Raw genomic sequence first — 22,423 nt, 5'->3', positions numbered from 1 at the left:
CTATACTGCAGTACACTACATACTCATTTATGTTTAAAGGGGTCATGAATTGAGAAATCATACTTCAACATCATTTCCTCTTTAGCCCCGCCCACAGATTCACGCATGTCATGTAATAGTAGATACCAGAGATGCAAACACAGGATTACTCCAGCAACAAAATGCCTCTGAGGATTACAAGACATTGTGCAGTGGCAAATTGTGGAAAAACACAGTCTTTGCATTGACTTTGATTACAAAGTCTCAGATCGTGTCAATTCGTTTGTTGGCTTTATTTTACTTGGAATTCTTTTCAACAAGACACCGTCTGGCACAGGCTTTTCAGAGACCGAAAAGAAAAGATGATGCACCGCTGACAATATTTGGTCCGACAGCAATACCTACTGAGTATTTCTGCTTGTAGCGTTGCAGGGTTCATACGGAAGAAAGCACTAGAATGCTGCTTTTGTTATTGTTTTGATCTAAGCCATTCGCTGTCATCTCGAATAAAAGCTTCGGTGAGCGACATCTTCTGTCATTACAACACGTTTCCAACTTTCAACACGTTTTATATTACAACGCAACACTGCAGTTGACAATGTAAGAAAATGATTCTACAAGTGTAATGGCAGTGATGTGGAAAATTATTATAATAAGCAAAACTGTTATCCAATCATAGCAGTTGGCAGTTCCCTGTCTTGAATGCGACACACTTATCAAAACTGTGTGTATTAAAGAGAGGGTCCAAAACAGGGTAAAAAATAGCCAATTACTTCTAAATGATGTTTTTGGATGTTAAATCTTGATAAAATAATAAGTGGACCTCAGAGAACATTATAAAAAAAAATTCAGTTTATGACCCCTTTAATACTACTACTACTACTACTACTACTACTACTACTACTACTACTACTAATAATAATAGTAACACTTTATCATAAGGTTTAATTTGGTAACATTAGTAAACTACATTAGTTAACATGAACTAATAATGAACTCCACTTCTACACCATTTCTTAATCTTAATGAATGTTAATTTCAACCTTTACTAATAGATTATTAAAATCAAAAGTTGTATTTGTTAACATGCACTGTGAACCAACATGAACAGCTGGATTTTTATTAGCTAACTTTAACAAAGATTAAGAAATACTGTAACAAATGTATTGATCATGGTTAGTTCATGTTAGTTAATACATTTACTATTGTACTACAATAGTACTATTGTAAACCTTATTGTAAAGTGTTACCATATTATTATGATTATTATTACTATTAATAATAGTAATAACAATAATAATAATGTAAAGCATTACTTTTGAAAAATAAATCTAAATTAAAATATTGTCCATTTATAGGAAATAATTTGGCGATAAGCTCGATAATGACAATCAGCCATATTTACATATCAGGTATTCAGCAACCAGTCACACATGGTGTTAAAGGATTAGTTCACCCCAAAATGAAAATTTCCTAATAATTTACTCACCCCAATGCCATCCAAGATATCCATGTCTTTCTTTCCTCAGTGGGAGAGAAATGATGTTTTTTGAGGAAAACATTTCTGGATTTGTCTTCTAACAATGGACTTCATTGGTTACCATCGTTTTTAAGTCCAAATCAATGCAGTTTCAAAAGTCTTTGAAGTGTTTAAACGGGCTGTACGCGATCAAAGCTGAAGAAGAGGTTGTTATCTAGAGAAACGATAGGTCATTTTCAAAAAAATATATAGAATTTATAGACTTTTTACCTTCAATAGTTCGGATTGAGCTGATCAACAAACAGACAGGGAACTACGTCATCACGTTGAAAGGTCACGCCGGCGCCGGCGGAAGTACCGCCCCACTGTTTACAATGCGACTGTAGGAAGACTGAGACAAAAACGAAACGGTCGCATTCTAAACAGTGGGGCGGTACTTCCGCCGGTTAACCACTTCAAAGACTTTTGAAACTGCATTGATTTGGACTTAAAAACCGATGGTAACCAGTGAAGTCCAGAAATGTTTTCCTCAAAAAACATAACTTCTCTCCCACTGAGGAAAGAAAGACATGGATATCTTGGATGGCATTGGGGTGAGTAAATTATTAGTAAACTTTCATTTTGGGGTGAACTAATCCTTTAATTGTTAGTCAGATCAAATAATCAAAATTGGGATGATTTTAAATAAAATGAGAAGTTTTGGATGCAAGACACCTTGATTTAATGTAAAAAAAAACTGTCCAAAGAAGTCCAGGGCAGTCTGTCACCATGCCGTGTTGACACATTGTGAGATGCACGCAAGGCTTTGGATCTGACAGAATTGTGTGTTCACAGGAGCTGTCCTTTGAGAGACAGGAGAACGGTCGCCTGCTGAAAGCCCATCAAGACAAGGACGAGCTGATCATTAAGCTGAAGGAGGAGATCGACCTGCTAAACAGGGTGAGAAGCCTCATGACACGCGCACGCGGCCAGAGGCGGCGCTATCTGTCCTAGTCATTTTCATTTTCTGTCCGATAACCACATAGGCATTTCATTTGTGTTTGAGTAAATGACAATTTATAGGCTGATTACACATGTGCTCCTAGAGCATTTTGCTTGGGCTTAACCTAAAATAGGCCAGCTGTCACTCAGTACACCTGGAAGTTGATGAATTGAAATATTTGGAGCTATATGATCTTTACATGGGTATTAGTTAAAGAGTAGTTATTAAAATAACGGTGCACAGTAGAGGTACGCGCAGAATCTGTTTCTTTCTGCTCCCGGCTGCAGCTTTTACATTTTGGCCCACCCCCTGCCAGCAAAATCCCCCAGGTAGAGATGTACGTGGATTTTCAATATGACTCTGTTTTGCTCAGGTGTCATAGGCAATTTCTTGCAATTCCCACACACACACACACACACACACACAATGCTTCACCTTGTTGCATTTGTTGCAGTAGGCAAAAGAAAGGTACTTTCCCTTGCCGTTGCATACAACCAAAATAAAATCTAAACTTTTTGTTGTGCAATAGACGAATAACATTACGTATTGTAATGGAAATTTCCTTAACCTGACTATCTAAAATAAAACTGTTGCGTCTACTGTCGACACAGAGCGTCTACTAATCGACACTTAATAATAAAACTGTTGCGTCTACTCATCGACACAGAGCGTCTACAATCGACACTTAATAACCTTTATACTCTAGCTCTAGCGTCTTCAGTCGACAACTGGCCGAGTCTACTAACCTAACTTACCTGTACTTGATTCCCTAAACTGACCTGCTGCGCAGCAGTAATAACAGACAGACTTTCAGCAATTGTCCTTTAAATGCTTTAATAATGGCCGGGAGAGTCTTCGAGCAGTTCTCAGAGAACTCCCCCAAGAAGAATCAAGGCCGGAGGATCTCAGACAAATTCCATTGAGACATCCCACCGTAAAACACATATACAACAGTTTTTATAGTATAGAGGTATGACATAATGTCAGGCTGCATTACATCATTTCCCCACTATCTGATTGGTTATTCATATGCAAACCCCTATGTTACTAGGTAAAGCAAACTCTGATCTTACGATGACTTCATCTGTAATCACAAGATTCTAACAGACTGTCTAGTTTCATTTCCCAAAACTGTGTTATTTTGACATACATACGCACACGGTCAAAGACACAAGTTTTCCATTGGTTTCATACAGTACATCCTATTCCATTGTTAGATGTTAAATAAGGTTAGATGTTATAAACATGGTTAGTTTAATATACAGTTTAAAATTTCCACGACAGTATCTTCTAACATTTTATCCAGAGTTCCACGGATCATTTGTTTGTCCCGCTTCCCGCACACACATCAGTATCATCATTCCCACACCTGCTCTCAGGTGCGTTGGGCCCTGTGGGAATGCAATCCTCCAACGTGTCGAATTTTGAAACGAACGGCCTCAAACGCGGCACGTCAGTTAGAAGCAGTACAGGACAACCTCATTGTCTTTGACCACATATTGGCAGGCATACAAATTGCAATAAAGTGAAAGCTCACCATTTAACCTAGGTTTATAAAGCAGCAAATAGTTTTGAAAAGGTCCAAACAGTGCAGTACTTGAAGAGGTAATTCACATTTTGATCAGTTTCTAAAACAGTGAGGTAGGCCAGCACTCACTCGAGGCTGTGTCGACTGTCCTTCAGCCTTCAGGGGTTTGTTTGATGCTGAAGATTTGCGCAAAACATCAAACACTATAACCTACCGAAGTAGGTTCATTTGGTTCCCTCAGTGCTATTGATGGCAAGTTAACATATTTGTTGAATGTATCATCTAAAGTGGTAATGCTAAAAGAAAAAAAAGAAAAAATATGTATCTTTGTTTTGTTTTTATCCCCAAATTGACAGCACTGTTGTGCTGATGTGAGATTTAAAAAGTTATGTGGCATAAAGGTTTGTCACATAGAGTGTCCCATTAAGGAGTGGTAATTAAAAGCACCACAAGCACACAGCGTTGCACTTGTTTACTCTGCTAACGGACATATCTGCTAACTTGTCACGGTACACACTAAGGCACCTTAGACAGCACTGGGACGTCTCCTCTGTTGAGTTTGCAGGTATTTTGCATTGCGTCAAGCTTATTTTCTGTCCCCAAACAGTTTCACGCAGACCGGCAACGAAAGAGAAACTATTAGCAAACGACCACGTCGCCATCTCGCAGCAATCAGCTCTATGTCGTAAAGGTGCTTTGTGGCTTAGCGGAAGATTAGAATGATCATTTGCTTTAGGGCAAGAAATGGTGTCAGTGTGTTTCATGCCGTAAGAGTTTAATGTGAAGCGGCTGCCACCGCATTGGGCCAGATTGGAAATTTGATGCACATTATGGGGATAGACACGAGGCTGAAACTGGACGGACTCTTTGAACACGCGTCGGGCGCAGGCTAAGCGAACACTTGTATTTACGAGCACATAGCGCCAATCAAGTAGCAAGACGTAGCGTCAGGAAGGTCCTTCTCGTGGTAAACGAGGTCAAGGTTTAGTAATGTAATTTCACAGATAGTTTAACACGACACTGTCATTAACAGTTTTTCCATCACAAACGCATTAAAGGTTGATGTGCACGTTTATGAAAGGTCATCTTTATACTTGAAATGCGTGTGCAATAGCTGTAACGATGATGCTACTTAATTATAGAAGCTTGTAAGCAAAGGTGTGCCTTTTCCAGTGTCCGTGTTAATGCAGAGCTGAAAGATTGCAATAATCTCTGAGTCATGGTTTTCCATTGTGCTTTCACAGCGCGGTGTCAGCGATTGGTGTGTTAATGTGCCCGATGGCATGAAACTGAAAGCATTGGGTTCTCTCCTTGAATAAGAATTGTATTGTGTGTGTGTGTGTGTTGGTGGGTGAAAAAAAAAAAATCAGTTGATTGTCATGTTGACAATCAGGTGTCTTTGGGAATGTAGTTAAGGTGTGTTGGATGATGTGAGGTGACATTGTCTGTATTGTTTGAGGTAGTTTGTCTGATTTTGTTTTGTGTTTCTGTGGGTTGTCTATGACGTATATGGTAGTAGTCAGTGTCTTTACAGTGGTAATCCATATTTATATAGTGTTTTTGCTGTGCTGTGTTCTATGTGTGAATGAGGAAGAACGATATGTTGAATGGCTTGTTTGGTGGTGACGTGTAAAGTAGCTGGTAAGGAGTTAGTTACTTAAAGTGAAGTTGAATGGAGATGCTTTTGTCTAAATACATTCAGGTGAAGTGTGATGTGTTATTGTGGCTCCATTTCTCCAAGCAAATGTAGCTGGTGGCTGTTTTTCTAGTGTTTCAGTGTATGTATGGTTATGATATTGTAATGGAGTGAGGAATGGAGAAATAGTGTAAGTAATGAATGCTATGTAGAGTAGTAATAAAGCAAGAATTGGTCATGTTTAAGTAACGTGATGTGTAGCTTTCTGTATATGGCAGGAGTGTCCAAACCTGGGGTTACATTTACATTTAGTCATTTAGCAGACGCTTTTATCCAAAGCGACTTACAAATTAGGAGTAAAATTAAGCGAGTCATCAAGAAGAGGCAAAAAACAACAACAACAACGCAAGAAGTGCTCAGAATACGAGGTTCAGGCATTATTCAGAGTAGCATAAGCACAGTAAGTGAGGTTTTAAAGGGACATTTTTTTTTTTTTTTTTTTTTGAGGTTAAGTGCTCATGGAAGAGATGGGTTTTCAGCTGTTTTTTGAATGTTGTCAGGGATTCTGCATTCCGGATGAGGGTGGGGAGAGCGTTCCACCAGCATGGAACTGTGAATGAGAATGTTCTGGAAAGTGATTCTGTGGCTTTCTGTGATGGAACCACGAGACGTCGCTCTTTGACCGATCGTAGGCTTCTGGTAGGGATGTAGGCTCGTAGGAGTGAGTGAAAGTAGGAGGGAGCTGAGCCTGTGATAGATCTGTAAGCAAGCGTCAGTGCCTTGAACTTGATGCGAGCAGCGATAGGTAGCCAGTGCAGAGAGATGAACAGAGGAGTGACGTGGGCCCTCTTGGGCTCGTTGAAGACAAGATGAGCTGCAGCATTCTGGATCATCTGTAGAAGTCCGGCCAGTTGGGTTAGTGCCAACCACAATCAAACACACCTGGAGAGGATAATCCCAGTGTCAGTAGGCATACTATAGAAAGTTGTAGGCATGTGTGGTGGAGGCAAGTCCTGACTATGGTGACCTGGTTGTGGTATGAAAGAGCACAAGGAATTATGGTAGCTTGAAGCACATTAGGAAGATTGTCCACAAGCTTTTATGATAGTAATTTATTGCGTGTTTCCTGAAGCTTAGTCGTCAAATAGTTGAGTCCCATACCTGCTGAGTGTTCATGTGTGTGTCTTTAAAGAAGAAAGGTAGGGTAGTCGTCCCCTCCTGTGCGTCCCCTCGGTGGAGTCGCGCAGGTAGAGTCGCAGGTCTTGACACAAGCCGGTCTTCACACGACGAGGGATGAGCACGATGGCTGCCGCTTCCGCTGCCGCTACAGGAATGCTGCGCCTCAAATACTTCTTTGCTGCTTGTCCCACACCTGCCAGACACCTCGTCAACCAATAGCACGCAGCTATGCGTTACAACAGACCTTCCTACACCAATGCTGCTTCTCGCTCCACACCTGACGCCACTCATCAGCTCGTTTCCATGCCGCCCTATCCACTGCCCTGGGTGTGTCACTCAAGAACCCCAGGAACTGTTACTGTGCTGCTTTATTCATGATCACTCTAATAAAGTCTCACTCACAATAACAAGTGTTGTCTTGTTTTTGCCTCATATTTCACTCCCTCATTTGTGGGGACTTTCTCTCTCACTCTCACACACAGGGCTCCGTTCTTATACTTGCATATAGAATCTTTTTCATAATACACATCAACACACTCATTTTCATTACATCACAGCTGTGCATTAAACATTATTACTACATGGAATTGCACATTTGACTTGCCTTATTCACTACACATGCATTAAACAATTTTTATATATTTTTTTTATATATTTTATTTTTACTTTTTTTATTTCTCCTGGCTACTGATTCATTCTTATGACTTATTCCCCCCTTTTCAGCAATCCCAAATTCCACTCATCCAGCAGTCCAGGTCAATACCCTTACCTCTCCATCATGGGCCAGCTCAGCATTAGAAAGCCACTCTACTTTTAGTCCTACAGCAGGGAACAAACCCAGTAGGTGGTTCTGACCCTTTTATGGCAGAGCTGTTGTCTTTGTCTTAGATTGCAGTCTGTTCTCTCGTTTGATTCCAACACAAACAGCTTTGACGACGCCAACAAACACAGTCTGTTGTGTCGTCGCTAGACCGCTCAAAGGTTTGCCTGATGTGTCTGTCTTGTCCCTTTACTGTAAGGTACATATGCTAACAAGACTCAATACAAATAAATAGGAACAAATAAATGCATACGCGCAGAAATACACTGTAAACAAAGCTTCCAGGAACAGATGTGAAAAGGTCACTCACACTTAAACAGACTCCTATGAAAAACACAAATTCCTCTTTACGCCACTGAACAACAAAAGACAGCAAGAGAATTGTTCTCTCCTGACACGGCCAAACTGCCACTGACGGCCCTGGACGCTGCCGTTGTAGCTCGGCTTCATCCAGCCTTTCTGCGCCCTACTGCACCGCTACACAACTGAACAAACAACAAAAAACACTATACACCCCATTACACACAAGTGCATGGACTTAATGACTGCCACTATTTTCACCTTTCACAAGCCTGCCATTGATTTGGCTGATGAACTCCGCTTTACAGTGCAACCTGTGCTGAAATCTTCACGGCTTGCATGCAATTGACTACTCTGCTCCGCGTCTCTGCCAGAATAGCATTTACAACGACAGAGGAAATACTTCAACCGCACTCTGTACGCAAAAAACATGTTATTATTTACTTTGTCCCAGAGTGTAAGCCATTACATATTTCCTTGTAAAAAAAGCTACGTCTGATAGCTATTCTAATAATCGCTGTATTCTTTATTTGATTTTTCAAATCAAAACTGCACATTTCCATAGTCGTGTACATATTTCTCCAGTTTAACACCTTTTCACCCTTTCTTTTTACTTCAGATCTCCAAAAAGTGTGGCGCAAGTCGTTCCACTGACTGTCCGTCATCGTTACTGACCAAGGAAACTGTAAATTAAACTTGTTGCTTTCTTGTCAGATCTTTTGACGAGGCCACGGCTTCTTTTGTTGCAACTACGCGATTGTGCTGATGTCACGTTTGTGATTATTAATCCTGCTAACATCGCTTTTATTGAAGCAGTTCAACGTACAGCTTTGCTATTAGTAGACTGCTGCCTAACACTGTTAAGAGAGATGCACCGATCCCATACCAAAAATTCAGAGTATCGACCGATACCGATCCGATCCGATACCGGCGAAGTTTCTTTTTAAATCAACTACAAATTTCTATAACTCTGTGTGTTGAACTGCTAATCACTAGTTTGTGTGTTAAACACAATCTACTAAATACAGACAACTTCATTATAAAGAAAAACATCCCAAAAATATATCATCATAATCTATGACAAAAAAGCTACTATAAACTAAATTAGTGGATAATTCTGCAGTAAAAGTTGCTCTTGAAAAATCACGAGTGCACGATAATTGGATACAATCTGAACATTTAGTGAAAAAACATTATTTAGTGGGGAATAAATAAAGAGACAAGTGTAGCACTAAATCTGGTAAAATATAACAAATAAAATGAAGACATCTTTTAAATGTATAGCGCAGCTGTTTATTGGGGCAGAAACATATGATAGATTGGACAGAACAAGAAAGGCTATTAATAATCTTTCATTGCGCACAAGTATTATAATATGAAAGGATCACAGCGCTTCGAGTCCACATTGAAAAGTTCAAAGCACAAAGGAAAGACAAAATGATGCGTAGCGTATTATACAGTATCTATCTATGCAATAGTTTATTGCGCCTTTTCTTTTAACAGTTTTAAATTTCAGTTACTATGCGCGTGAAGAACAATTATAGCGCTTTCTACTCATGTTTTGATCTAACAGACACCCGGTAGAAAGTAACATGATTAAGGTACAGCAATAAAGTCCAGCAAGATAAAGCTGTTTTATGCAAAACCATCTTTATCTACAGATCAAGTATAATAATAGTAACATTGATAATAGATAGATCATAATAGAACCTGCTTTTCATTTTGGCCACATTAACACATTCATTTTAGCACGCTATCACAAATCACACTGATTCATTTTTCAATCCTACTAGCCTATTATTTTCAGTAAATAAAACAACTGCTTTTTTGAGTGGCATAAACACATGCCGGTATCTGTATGCCACTGCAATACACGCACCTTGCAGTATAAGGCAAATGATTAATTGATTATTCATTTTCATTTAAATTCATGGGAATTTGGCAATTGACACCCCCTACTTGTAATAGCGTACAGTACAAGGGGAAAATGCCATTGCCTACAAAGATTGTGAAGCACAAATGACCTTTCCCTCACCAGTTTACAGCAGTTGTTTTGTAAAAACACTTGCGTATTGAACCAGCAAACGCATCCTCCTAACACCTCCAACAAAGACACTCGTGCATTCAATTCCATTTTAAAGAGCATCTTCTAAACATTTAACAGTATTTTAATACTGATAAGAATTTTAGCACATATTTCGGTTTTATGCGTTCTTAGACTACAAATACCATATTGTTTGTGACACCCTATTACAATCCATCCAGGATCACGTCTCCCTTGTGTTTCGGGAGAAGAACAGCATTATTAGATGGCGTGTTACGCTTTGAAAAAATGGCCTGCTATCTTAGCTTCCTTTCTTTGGTGATTGGAAAATAAAGTAATGCTCTCTCTACGTTTCTAACCTTTTCAGGATCTGGATGACATTGAAGACGAGAACGAGCAGCTAAAACAGGAAAATAAGACCTTGCTCAAAGTGGTCGGCCAACTCACCAGGTAGAACCCGGTGACCCGAGGACGGCTGAAATGGAGTCTGCGTCTCGCTGTGGCGGCCGGAGGGATTGGTAGAAAAACCCCGCCGCCGCCGCCTCTGTCCTTTATGTGCTCTGCTCTGGTCTTACGTGTCTGTCTGTCTTGTTGTCGCTCTCTGGAAGACAATGCGCGCGTGGGGGAGGCTTTGAGAACCTGGACCTCCGGATGTGGAACCGAGCCACCGACGCCGTATTACTCGAGGCCTCCCTCTTCAACCGGAAGAACTTGCCCTCTATTTAATGTAAATGTGCGTGTACGTGGGCTACTCTGACTGTCCTTTTGAGGCTTATGCGAGACAACGAAAAGAGGAAATGCGTTTGAATGTACGTGGTGTGGCACCAAATTCCTGTTCTATTACAATAGCCTTTGTCAAAAATTCTATTACCCCATGGAAATGAGTCCCAAAAAGTGCCTGTTAAGACAGTAGCCCGCATCTCATCTTATGGCCTCGTTTTAAACCGGGTAACCGATCCTCCCTGGCGGTTGGCGGTACTTGGTGCAACTCCGTCACGTCTGCGACCTTCCCGTTTTCCTTTTCGGCGCTTCGGCCTTGAGCGTGACGTTATGAATAGGTCTCCGGCTTGAAGCTTGCAAATGCTGTAATGAATATTATCTGTTATTGTCTGATCATTTTACACGCTGTTCAAATGTTTACATGTGGTTTAAACTCGTGGTATCAATAGCTGTAGCTTTTCATCATGTACGGTTAGCGTGACTCGTAGCCTAGGTTGCTGCTGCACGGTTTCAATTAATCAGACCCGTTTGGAGACGTTAAGCGTGTTCGTGGGGCCTCTTGTAGGCCGTAAAGGCCGCGATATGACATTTATAAACTGCAATTGTTTGCTCACCGTTTTGGGGTTCTTATCTATATTGAGCTAATCTACAGTGCTAATGACATGTATTGTGCAAAGTGATTTAAGGGGGTATCTTTTGTTTTTTTTTACTATAGGGGTGGAAGATATCTGTTTCCCATTGCTTTACGTAATGCATGTACAGAAGATTGAATAAAAAGTTTGCATAAAAATCTTTCATGCTATTTTTTTATTTATTAATCAAATTCTTCCTTATGCAATGATTGTATTTCTAACCATATTTATTTCTAACCAAATGGACAGCATTATAAAATCTATACCTCTTCTGACGTCATTTACTGGCCTTCGTGTCGGGTGTGTTCACACTTGGCATGTTTGGTTTGATTCAAATAAACTGGTGCGATTGCTCTGTTTGTGCGGTTCGTTTTGAATAAGTGTGAACGCTGCCATCCGAACCCTGGTGTGCACCAAGCACGCAGACCGAGACCTTTTAAAAAGGTGGGTCTCGGTCTGCATCCAAAATGACTCTGGTGCTGTTAGACTGAAATATGAACGCAACACGGACCAAAGACGTCGAAACAAACCAAAAACAGGACGAGTCGCAAGAAGCCATCCTAAAAAGGACAGAATGCTCAAGCATTTCTGGGTTTTCTAGTCATAGGATTTACGTTGACAGTTTACCCATTACAATTCCTTTAGGTTTAGTCTTAAAAAACTTGACAGTGTGAACTCCAAGCAAACCAGGACCGCGTGCATCGTTTCCTTTTTTTGATCCGACGACAAGGTGTGAACACACCCTTGCTTTCTTAGATATTTTGAAGAATCTTGGTAACCAAACAATTTTGGTGACCATTGACTTGACTTGCATTGTATGGACAAAAACATACAAAATGTAACTTTTATGAACAATTTTATGTTCCACAGAACAAAGCAAGTCATAATTGGAACAACATGGATTAAATAATGACCATTTTCATTTTTGGGTGAACTATCCTTTTAAATTGCATGAAATTTGAGAATCACCTCTGTCACAAGTTTTTGTTTTGTTTACTGTATGCAAAGTAGAATTGCTTTATCTTGATTTTTGGCTAAACTTTGATCCTGACATCATCTTGACGCTTTTTACAACGTTCACCCAGCGTCTCCCGCTGTGTGATTTCAGTCCTCTGTGAATAGAACAGGCCCAGATTGGCGCCGCGGGAAATCGTGAGGCATTCATAAAACCAATCAGAGGCTACCGAGCAGAAGGCTTTGCTATCTAGAGGATGCAGGGACTCCTGCATATTAATAAAGCGACGCCTCTGTGGTCATTAGAGCCCTCACCCCAAGAGGAACGTCTGCTATCGCGCTAATGCTTTAGTAATTGCTTCATCTCCCCCACTTTGCTGCTCCAGGACAGACGTGCGTCTGGATTAGCATTTTTATGGAGAAAGAGCCGTGTGGATTCTTCTGGGAAGAGTGGAGACGCAAACGCATCCGTTACTGAACTTTTAACATTCCTCCACCTTAACAACTATTTGTTGCTTAAGTACTGATGTAAACAGATCGTGGTCATAAAAATGATGGAAGCTCGCGTTAAATTCACTGCATCGTGATCCTGTGTTATTCAAAATGTATTTCAATAAAGCAGCGTTCAAACTGGCAGGGGAGTCCTACGCCCTCGTTAAGAGCCATTCAAATTTGATGGAATTAAATTAAATTCATTTTAATTGATTCATTATGTTTATTGATTTTCTGTTTTAACACTCTAAACACTAGCTTTGTGAATCAAGAGTCGGACTGACACAGCAGACCCTCATGGTCACGTGACTGATAGAAGTTGCAAATAAACGTATGATCGTTCACACACTTGGATGACTTGTAAATATTTCAGTGTTTACTTTTGTGCTGAACAGCTGTGTTTATTGCATACTAGCAGGTGATATTATCATTTTAATTGATGTATTAATGATGTATCTACCGGGTGTTCAAAATACATCGTTTTGTGTTTTATATTGTGTAGGTCTCCGGCTGACTCACGTTATTACTGTTTTACTGAAAAAGTTATGCTAATTAGCTGTGGCCCACTATTCCACCTACAATTGTGTCCATTAATGCAGATAAATTGAATGCATTCTTACTACTTTGAGTAATGATAAAGGATGGACCAAGACTTGTTTTACTAACTTCAATATTACATCAGTCATTCACGTTAGTTGATACAGTTCTTCAGTGTTTCATCATCGGACTCGCGCTCGGATTGATATGGTAAAATCGACGCCATCGTTACTGTCTTTACAGTGTGTACAAACGCTGAGCTTTAGGAAGCCTCCGGAGCTGAAGTTCAGTTATGATAATTAGGGATGTCCCGATCCGATCCACGGCATCGGTATTGTGCCGATACTGGCCCAGAACGCTAGACTGGATAACAGAGGAGAGAAAAAAAAAAATCCAATACCTAGGGGTAGATCGGTACGTGTATTCGTATTGAACGTACGTTCGGTACGTGCGTCACGGTTCGGTGCGTGGATTTACACGGAGAATACACGGTATAAAACATTAATTAAAGGAGCCGTATGTAAGATTGTGGCCAAAACTGGTACTGCAATCACTTTCAAATGACTGTAGAGCGGTGTATCCCCTCCACCTCCCCCCTGACTCGAGGTTGCCAGATAGGCTGCAGGATCCAGCAGGAACGTAGGCTGCTACGTAGCTGTGGTAACTAGAGCAGAGCTGGCAACCCCGATGCCGAAACACTACTGACTTCGTGATTGGTAGATAGGTGGAGGGTGGCGCTTCAGGCCAAAACACAAGATGACAACATCAGTTGAGGGCTGCAACTTCACTTTTAAATGACAATATCCTGGCTGGACTACTGTTGTCAGTGATTATAAGTATTTGAAATGAACATGATTTCTTTATGTCTAGTGACATATCAGGGCCATTTTATGATTAATTGAAATACATTTCTTGCATACAGCTCCTTTAATGTAATGCGGAACTACTATTAGATACACGCATAGACATATGCGGGTTATTTAGGGACACCTAATCTGTAGCCCCGCCTTAGCTCTGAATGCGCATCTATTTCGCTTCAAATGCTGAGTCCCAATTCGCATACTATCCGTCCTAAATAGTATGCGAAACTAGAATTAGTACGTCCCAAATCGTAGTATGTTGAAATGAGTATTCCAAAGATACCCGGATGGTCTACTATTTCCGGTTAGAATTCGAAGTGCAGATCACTGCACACTCTAACGGCTAATATTGCCCACAGCCCATTGCGTGCGTGCGGGAGGAGCTTTGTGGTGATGTAAACATAGCAGCCGGATGCGGCAGCGGAGATGCACCTTCAGTTTTTAAGTGTAAGAATTCAAATGTTTAACCCTAATTAAATTAATATTTTATTTTATTGTCTCGTAATATTAATGGGTTTATGTTGTGCCAAAAAAGTACCGTGTTTATCTTGTAGGGTCCAATGAAGATACTGAGCGCCTCATTGGGGTTATCAGGCTACAAAACAATAAATAAAAAGGCTCTAGTAACATTACAGTGTCATAAGTGTCTTTTTTTATGTATTTCTTTTGATGTTTCTGTCTGACTTATTTGTAGTAATGCTGTGGCTGTACAGATGTCAACTTTATCAGTCCAACCGAAGAAACATAGTTACTACACTTTTACTATAGGCTAGTAAAAGCATGGTTCATTTTCATTGGGGTATTTTTAAGGATGGCAGTATAAGATTAAGTATAAAATACGTTAAACAATAGTTATACTATAAACTTTAAATATTTTAACTCAGAAAATAAGTAGCTTTCGTTACACACATTGCACATGAACGTCAGAACCAGCCGCCTCAGAACCAGTTTGATCTACGACGACGCCCTGCTTCACTCCTCAATTTGGTAAACACATTGTAAATGTATTGTGGAAAAAAAGATGGGAATAGTAAATGAAATAATATTGGATATATAAGAATGAATGAAATGTAAAATGTTTTGTTAACAGTCGCTGTGTGCGTAACAAGGCAACTACGTTCTCGTTTACGTTGCATGACGTCATCGAAGTATGTCCCAGAACATGCATACTCTTTTGCTACACACTCAAAAGTATGTACTTTTTCCTCACAAAAAAAAGTACATACTTTTAGGTCGTAGTATAAGTAGGCGAATTGGGACTCAGCCAAACACTCGCTTTATACGCGCAAATGGATTCAAACTGTTCAAGCATCGAACTAGACGCGAATTTGACGCTCTATTCGCGTTTGGTGTGAACGCAACAAAATGAACAGGCTGCGATGTCAAGATTGCAATGCTGGAGTGTGTGTGTGTCGGAGAGGGAGAGAGAGGGAGGCACGGGCGCGATCGAACAGTGGAAACATAAAAACATACTCTTTTTTTGTTCATACAGGACATCATTAAAACTGCAAAAAGTGTTTAGCCTACTTATATTTGTGTAAAACACAACATTGTGCTTTTGTCAAACTGTAAACTCTTGTCAAACTGTAACCTACAACTGTCACCCAACCAAAATCTCACACACACACACACACACACACACACACACACACACACACACACACACACACACACACACACACACACACACACGCTGTTTAAAAGCAAAAATGATCTCATCTTTTGGACATTCATCATATTGCATTGGTTTTCATTTCTTGTCCTAAAACAGAGCACTAATCTGTTTATTTTGAAGTTACACATTCTACATCGATTAAAAAAGAAAATCAAATGTGTTTTTAATGGTAGGCTAGTATTATTTTATACAGAAATAAATTATTTATAATTCAGATGAGAATAAAGTTAAAGTTAATCAAAATTTTAAGGAAACAAATATATTGATTTGAAATATAGCAAATTAATTTTAAATTCATTCAGGTACAATTACCAAACATATCTCAAGGTCTTTTGAATAAAGGGTGGCAGTCTTTCATTATCAACTGTTGTTGTGGACTATATACTGGAGAAGTATTTGTTCTCCATTTGAGTGAGATGTTTTTATGTGGCTAATTGAGCAAAGTGCTTCCATATATTTTATTATTAGTAGTATTAGTTCAAGAATAAAATAAAAATATCGGATTGATATCGGTAGCGGCAAATAGCCAAAGCTGCGGCATCGGTATCCTATCGGAAGTGAAAAAGTGGTATCGGGACATCCCTAATGATAATGGGTGTTTCCTTTCCAAGCTCTGTAAGTAGTAGACTAATGATTACAGAATTACAGACGAGTTGTTTTCGAGTCTTTGAGAAATGTGGTGATGTGTAATGTATATTATGAGAAAATGAAAGTGTATTTTGACCTTTGATTCATATAAACCTGTTGTCGGAGACCTCCAAAACAAAATTAGAAATAGCATAAAAGGGGTACTTTAACTGAAGCTGCGGAAGAAAAGGCTGTGTTCACTGGAAGTTGCAAGTCATTCAAAAGGCCAATTCCCACGGCACCGACAGACGCCGACAATCACCAGATTTACAGTAAGTCACATCTCAGACATTCCACAACCCGGCAAAAGAGAGCCGCCGCCGACCAACAACAACGGACGCCAACAGATGTAAAGACTGATCCAATAAAACCTGACAAAATGTCTGTTGCCGTTGTGAAATGACTTAAATAGAACCAAATCAGGTCCCGCTCCTGCTACACACCTGCTGACAGAACTGCCAATCACAAAAGGAACAATTAGAATCAGGAGTATCATCTAGTCACGCAAGCAACATGAGACGCTAGAGAGACAAACAGCAGTGAATTTACAAAAGCCACAAACTAACTCGTCAGAGCAACACCGGCTACTGAACAAACCTGACATCTCACCCTTCTGAGGACTCTTAAGATGCTTCATGTTTGACAGTACAGTTCTGAATTCACACTCCACCCTGGTTGCTCAAATCCTAGTTATGCCATACAGACCAAAAAAATATCTTCAGAATTAAGACCTACAGAACAAAATCTCATGGGAAACTGGGAGCTGGACGAGAACACCATCGAGACAGGTGGGATTCTGGTTCTGCGGTCAAAGCCAGCCCTATGCCACAGATTTGCTCTCAATATTTAGTAGGCCCATTATATAAATGTAAGCAACAACATACACTGTACATTTGGTTATAATGTAACCTGCAGAAAGAGTCACTTCAAAATGGTTTAATATAAATTTTAATAATCAGTAATATTTTCGATCAATTTCGCATCACTGGCACATTTTACCCCACAGCTACATTTAATAAATGTTCATGGTTTTATACACTACATGCGCAATATGTATGATTCTGTATGTATTTTTAGACGTGGATAAAATTGCTGTAAAAATGTTGCTTGTGAATAATAAAGTCACTTTTCTGATATGCATCTCACAATCGCAGACAGCTGCATATGATGGACTCTTACATAAATGTGGTGGCAAGTTTATATTTTCTAATTACACTACTTTTATGAAGGCATTTTCTCCACGCATGCAGCTATAAATTGTTATAAGCTGAAGTTCCTACTGCCACTGATTTGGAAAGGGGTGACCAACAGTCATGGGTCATGGTCAGCATCCTATAGAGCAGCAGTCACAATTCCCTATCCGCTTTGTTGTGAAACACATCATCTTTGCCATAAATACTGTTTCCAGGTCCATGCCTCTAGAAAGCTGCCTCAACAGCCGTTTATGAATACTATTCAGGTCTAGCAAACTTTTCATTTAAGCTTTAAAGGGATAGTTCACCCAAAAATGAAAAATCTGTCAGTAAATTCTCACCCTCATGTTGTTCCAACCCCGTAAGACCTTCGTTCATCTTCAGAACACAAATTAAGATATTTTTGTTGAAATCTGAGAGCTGGCTCACTCCTCCATAGGCTTCTATGTAATTGCATCTGCCGGCCCAGAAAAGTTAGTTTCGTTGTTAAAGACATTGTTAAAATAGTCCAAGTGACTACAGTGGTATCAAGTGACGAGAATACTTTTTGTGCGCAAAACCCCCCAAAAATAACGACTTATTTCAACTATTCATTTTCTTTTGTGTGGGCCTCTGATTGGGTTCACGAGAGCGCCACGACGCATGTGCGAGAACATGTTTTTGCACACAAAAAGTATTCTTGTCACTTGATCAACTTAAAGTTAAGCCACTATGGTCACTTGGACTATTTTAACGATGTCTTTATGAACTTTTCTGGGCCGGCAGATGCAATTACCTTGCAGCCTATGAAGGAGTGAGCCAGCTCTCAGATTTCATCAAAAATATCTTAATTTGTTCCGAAGATGAACAAAAGACTTACGGGGTTAGAACAACATGAGGGCGAGTAATTACTGACAGATTTTTCATTTTTGGGTGAACTAACCCTTTAACAACTCTAGGTTTACACTGCAGTATCAAATATTTGAATGGTTCAGAAAAGATGTCAACTAAGTGAAGATTTTTCAGTAGTACTGTATACCACCTTAAATGTATATTAGCACTGTTTGTTGTTTGCTTTCGAGAACTGAAGGACTGGGAACTGTGATGCGTAACAACACACTTAACAACCAGATTGCTATCGTCTGTAGTCATATTTACACACATCATGTCCATGACCATCATTTCCCCAGCCACACACACACACGTTTCACAGACTAGATTAGTGAGGACATTTCATATTTCAGGTTAATAATGTTTTCTTTGTCTTAGCCTGACAAGAAACATGCACATCATTATCATTACATTAAAATATAAACATTATTTGGCCAATTTATGAGCATTTTTAACTACACATAACATGTCTTTAGAAGTTGGTTATCATTATATTTTACTATATCAGTGAGGATATTTGGTCCTCACACCACTCATCCTCACAGACTGACTGACTGTTAGTTGATTAGTCAAGTCTCAAACTATCAGTGTGCTCTATATTTCAAACCCTCAGTCCTCTAGAAAAATAACTAAATTACAAACATATCAATCCACACCATCAGTTTAAAAGTGTCCAGAACTTGGCAACTCTGGGTTGAACAAATTAAACTTATTGACAATTTAACCAGATTCCTTAAATATATCATTGCAATCATCAACTGTATCATTGGAGTGTCCAATGTTATTTTGATGAGCATATTTATTTATGAACCATTTATTAGGCTAACTGACTTAACTAAAGTTTACCAAGCCACATCTGACTGTTCACACCTCGCACTACGGCCTCATTTTACATCAAGGCGCACATACAGACTTTATGTTCAAAAACGGGATGGCACAGAAGACATGGGCCTCGAGGAGGGTTTTGAGTATAGACGCGCGCAGATACGTGCAGATACGTGTGACGTATTAACCTGCGCCTGTTCACCTGTATGAAAAGAGACGAAAAGCAACCAGTCGCAGGTTGTGTAAGTTTATGCATTTGGGACTTTATATGTTATTTTGTGTCTTACTTTGAAGCTGATGACACGATGATGACAGACACTCTCGCGGTCGTTCTCAATAATTAGAGCGTGGCGAGCACGTAATGAGTAGAGGAAGACGCATAATACGAGTTGAAGCTGCAATTAGCGAGCAGCGCCCTCTGTTGGCCGAAACAGACGCACGACAGGCTCGACTTTCCGTATTGCAGTGGTCGCGCCATTGCCCACAACAATATTCAAAGGCCCCATGGCTTTTCCTGTTGTTTGTGATTTTATAGATGGGTATGATGGGAAATTAGGCCTACTTTTGAATATATTTTACATAGCCTACAATTTCTACATGATAAAATATTTTAGAGCTTGGCATAACCAACCTCAAAAAATGTATAGGCGCCTATTCATAAAATGTAAAAATACCCATGCACTTGAAGGATCTAAGGATTCTCAATATCTCTCTCTCTCTCTCTCTCTCTCTCTCTGTGTGTGTGTGTGTGTGTGTGTGTGTGTTTTATTTTACTTTGTTGTATTTTCTTTTCTTTGTTTTTATATGGTGTAATTATACCATTTTCCATTGTTTTTCCCTCAGTATAAACACTTGTTGGATTTGTACTGGTTAGACTAAGATTATTCAATAAAAACTGCATGTTTTATCGTCATCACTTCGTCTCCTGCTTCTGCTCTTCTCTGGCTTTCTCAGTCAAATTCTCAGGCTGATAGAAGACTGTTAATAGAGTTTTGGGGTACCAGACAAGACTGTTAACAGGTTTTACTGGTTTTGGGCACCAGACAAAACGGATAGGCTATCTTTTCACAAGATCTGGTGTCCGGGGTCGGATTTGACATTTCTGACATGTGGAGTTATAAGATTTAGTTGTAAGGGGGTCAATTAAAATAAGAAATCTCACGATTTTAGTTGTTTTCTCTTTATTTTAAATCATTTTAAGCCTTAAGGCCCCGGTCCCCTGGGTGAGAATCACATTCACTTTCATATTTATGAAATATTATTTCACGTTGTGGGCTGTTTTGAACATACATGTAAAAACAAAAACAACCGAGTCACAACCAGATGTTCTTGTCATGCCACTTCATTATTGTTTTAAGGACCTGATAATAAATTTGACACACTATGTGTTATTGTAGCAATTGCATAAACCAAATTATGTTTACTCAACACTTCATAAATGTTTTTGTGTTGTATATCAGCTAAGCAACAGATTCAGGAAAGTAACATGAGGTTTTTCACCGGAAGGATTTGTAACCTCAGATCATGACTAAATTCTGCACTCATGCTTGAGCTTGACTGTGAGAAGGCGCACAGACACCGGTCTCATCTCGTATTCATTGCTCTTAAGCAGACCTTGAAGATCTACTCACAGATGAAGCGGCCGGCAGCTGAGTAATGTGTACGTAATGGTGCGAGATGGTCAAAGTCATGTATACCGAAATGCATTTGATCGTGTGGCGCTGATAGCCCCGAGACCCCCGCTCTTATCTTGTTCTTCAAGGAGCCCATATTTCATTATCAGCGCTTCCGTGCGCTCACTCCCAAGCCCCAATCCGCTCAGAGGATATCTCTGTGGGCTTCGCACTCAGTAAGCCTGAAATGGAAGATGATATTGAACTAAAGACAGAAATGTTGTTTTACCTTTTGATATTTTACACTTGACCCTCAATATTCAGACATTTCAATAGTGGTTAGAATCAGTGTTAGAATCTAGAATCCATATATCGCCGACTGGCGTTAGAGAATGCTAACCAGAGAGAATGCTACTATACTAGTCTTACTATTTATGGAGAATATATAATGTATAATGTGCGCAGAAACCAAATCTCCTTTTCCATATCTGACCACTAGGGCTCCAAAAGTTGACCTCACCGAGAAGGTCATGGGGCATTTATCGACAGGATAACCTCCAGCCTCTGCTGTCATATGTAACATAATTTATTATTTCTCAGCTGCAGACAATAGCCTACAGCGGCATTTCTTTAAAAAAAAAAAAAATCAACAACAAAAAACACCTACAATGACAAAACACAGTTTTGGCAAGTGATTTTCAATGATATTCACGATTGCTGGATAAGGATTTTAAAAAATAATGAATTTGATAGAAATCACACTTTCTACTAGCTCGTCTCATTGAGTCGTGGTCTGGGAACCACATGTTCATTTTCTCGTATTTGAGGCGTGGTTTACGAATGCCCAGAGCCGTTTATTGGGAGCTACGAATGTCTACCAAATGCGCCTGCACGTAGCTCATAGCCAATCGTTTCAATTATACCAGATGACGTATGTAGAGCGACAGAAATTCGACGAGGAAGAAGACGAAATAAACTTGCGTTCTAAACTACTTAGAACACTATCTAAGGCTGCATCGAAAGGTAACTTCGAAAGGATCCATAGATATAAACAAACTACTTCGGTGTGTCGCATAGATGTCGTCATCGTCTTGCTGCTCCCTCCCCGTTCTGTGATTGGTCCCCTCGCTGAGGCAAAAATCTTGTCCATGGAATCCAGGCTGCCTAACGGCGTGAATAAAATCACGCTGCGCGCAAGGCAGCATGGGGCAACCCAGGCTAACGTTCTACAGCAATTTCTAGTAGATTTAGTCAATATTTCAGAGCTGAACATTCAATATAATTGGAAAATGGTCAATATAATTTCCATGACTGGGAACCCTGATCATTCATTATTACACATGCATGGGCTCTTTGTGGAACTAGATTGTTTTGCTTCATTACATTTATTTGTTTGTTCTACAACATTTTATTTTACAAAGAACAACAAAATGATACTATTTTGAGTACATTCATTTCATCAGTTGCAGTTTTACAA

At 39.7% G+C, this 22,423-nt stretch overlaps 1 protein-coding gene across 1 annotated transcript in view; it reads left to right on the top strand.

Moving 5' to 3' along the window:
• pawr (PRKC, apoptosis, WT1, regulator) overlaps positions 1-11,653 on the top strand; it is a 66,400-nt gene extending 54,747 nt beyond the window's left edge. The window contains exons 5-6 of the mRNA XM_084408290.1: positions 2,294-2,398; positions 10,316-11,653. Coding sequence (XP_084264416.1) covers positions 2,294-2,398; positions 10,316-10,402 — 192 coding nt within the window. The 3' untranslated portion in view covers positions 10,403-11,653. The remainder of the gene's footprint in view (positions 1-2,293; positions 2,399-10,315) is intronic.
• Positions 11,654-22,423: the final 10,770 nt, after the last annotated feature.

This window comes from Rutilus rutilus (genome assembly GCF_951802725.1).
Source record: "Rutilus rutilus genome assembly, chromosome: 4".
Taxonomy (NCBI): Eukaryota; Metazoa; Chordata; class Actinopteri; order Cypriniformes; family Leuciscidae; genus Rutilus; species Rutilus rutilus.
This window is presented reverse-complemented; position numbering and strand designations above follow the sequence as displayed.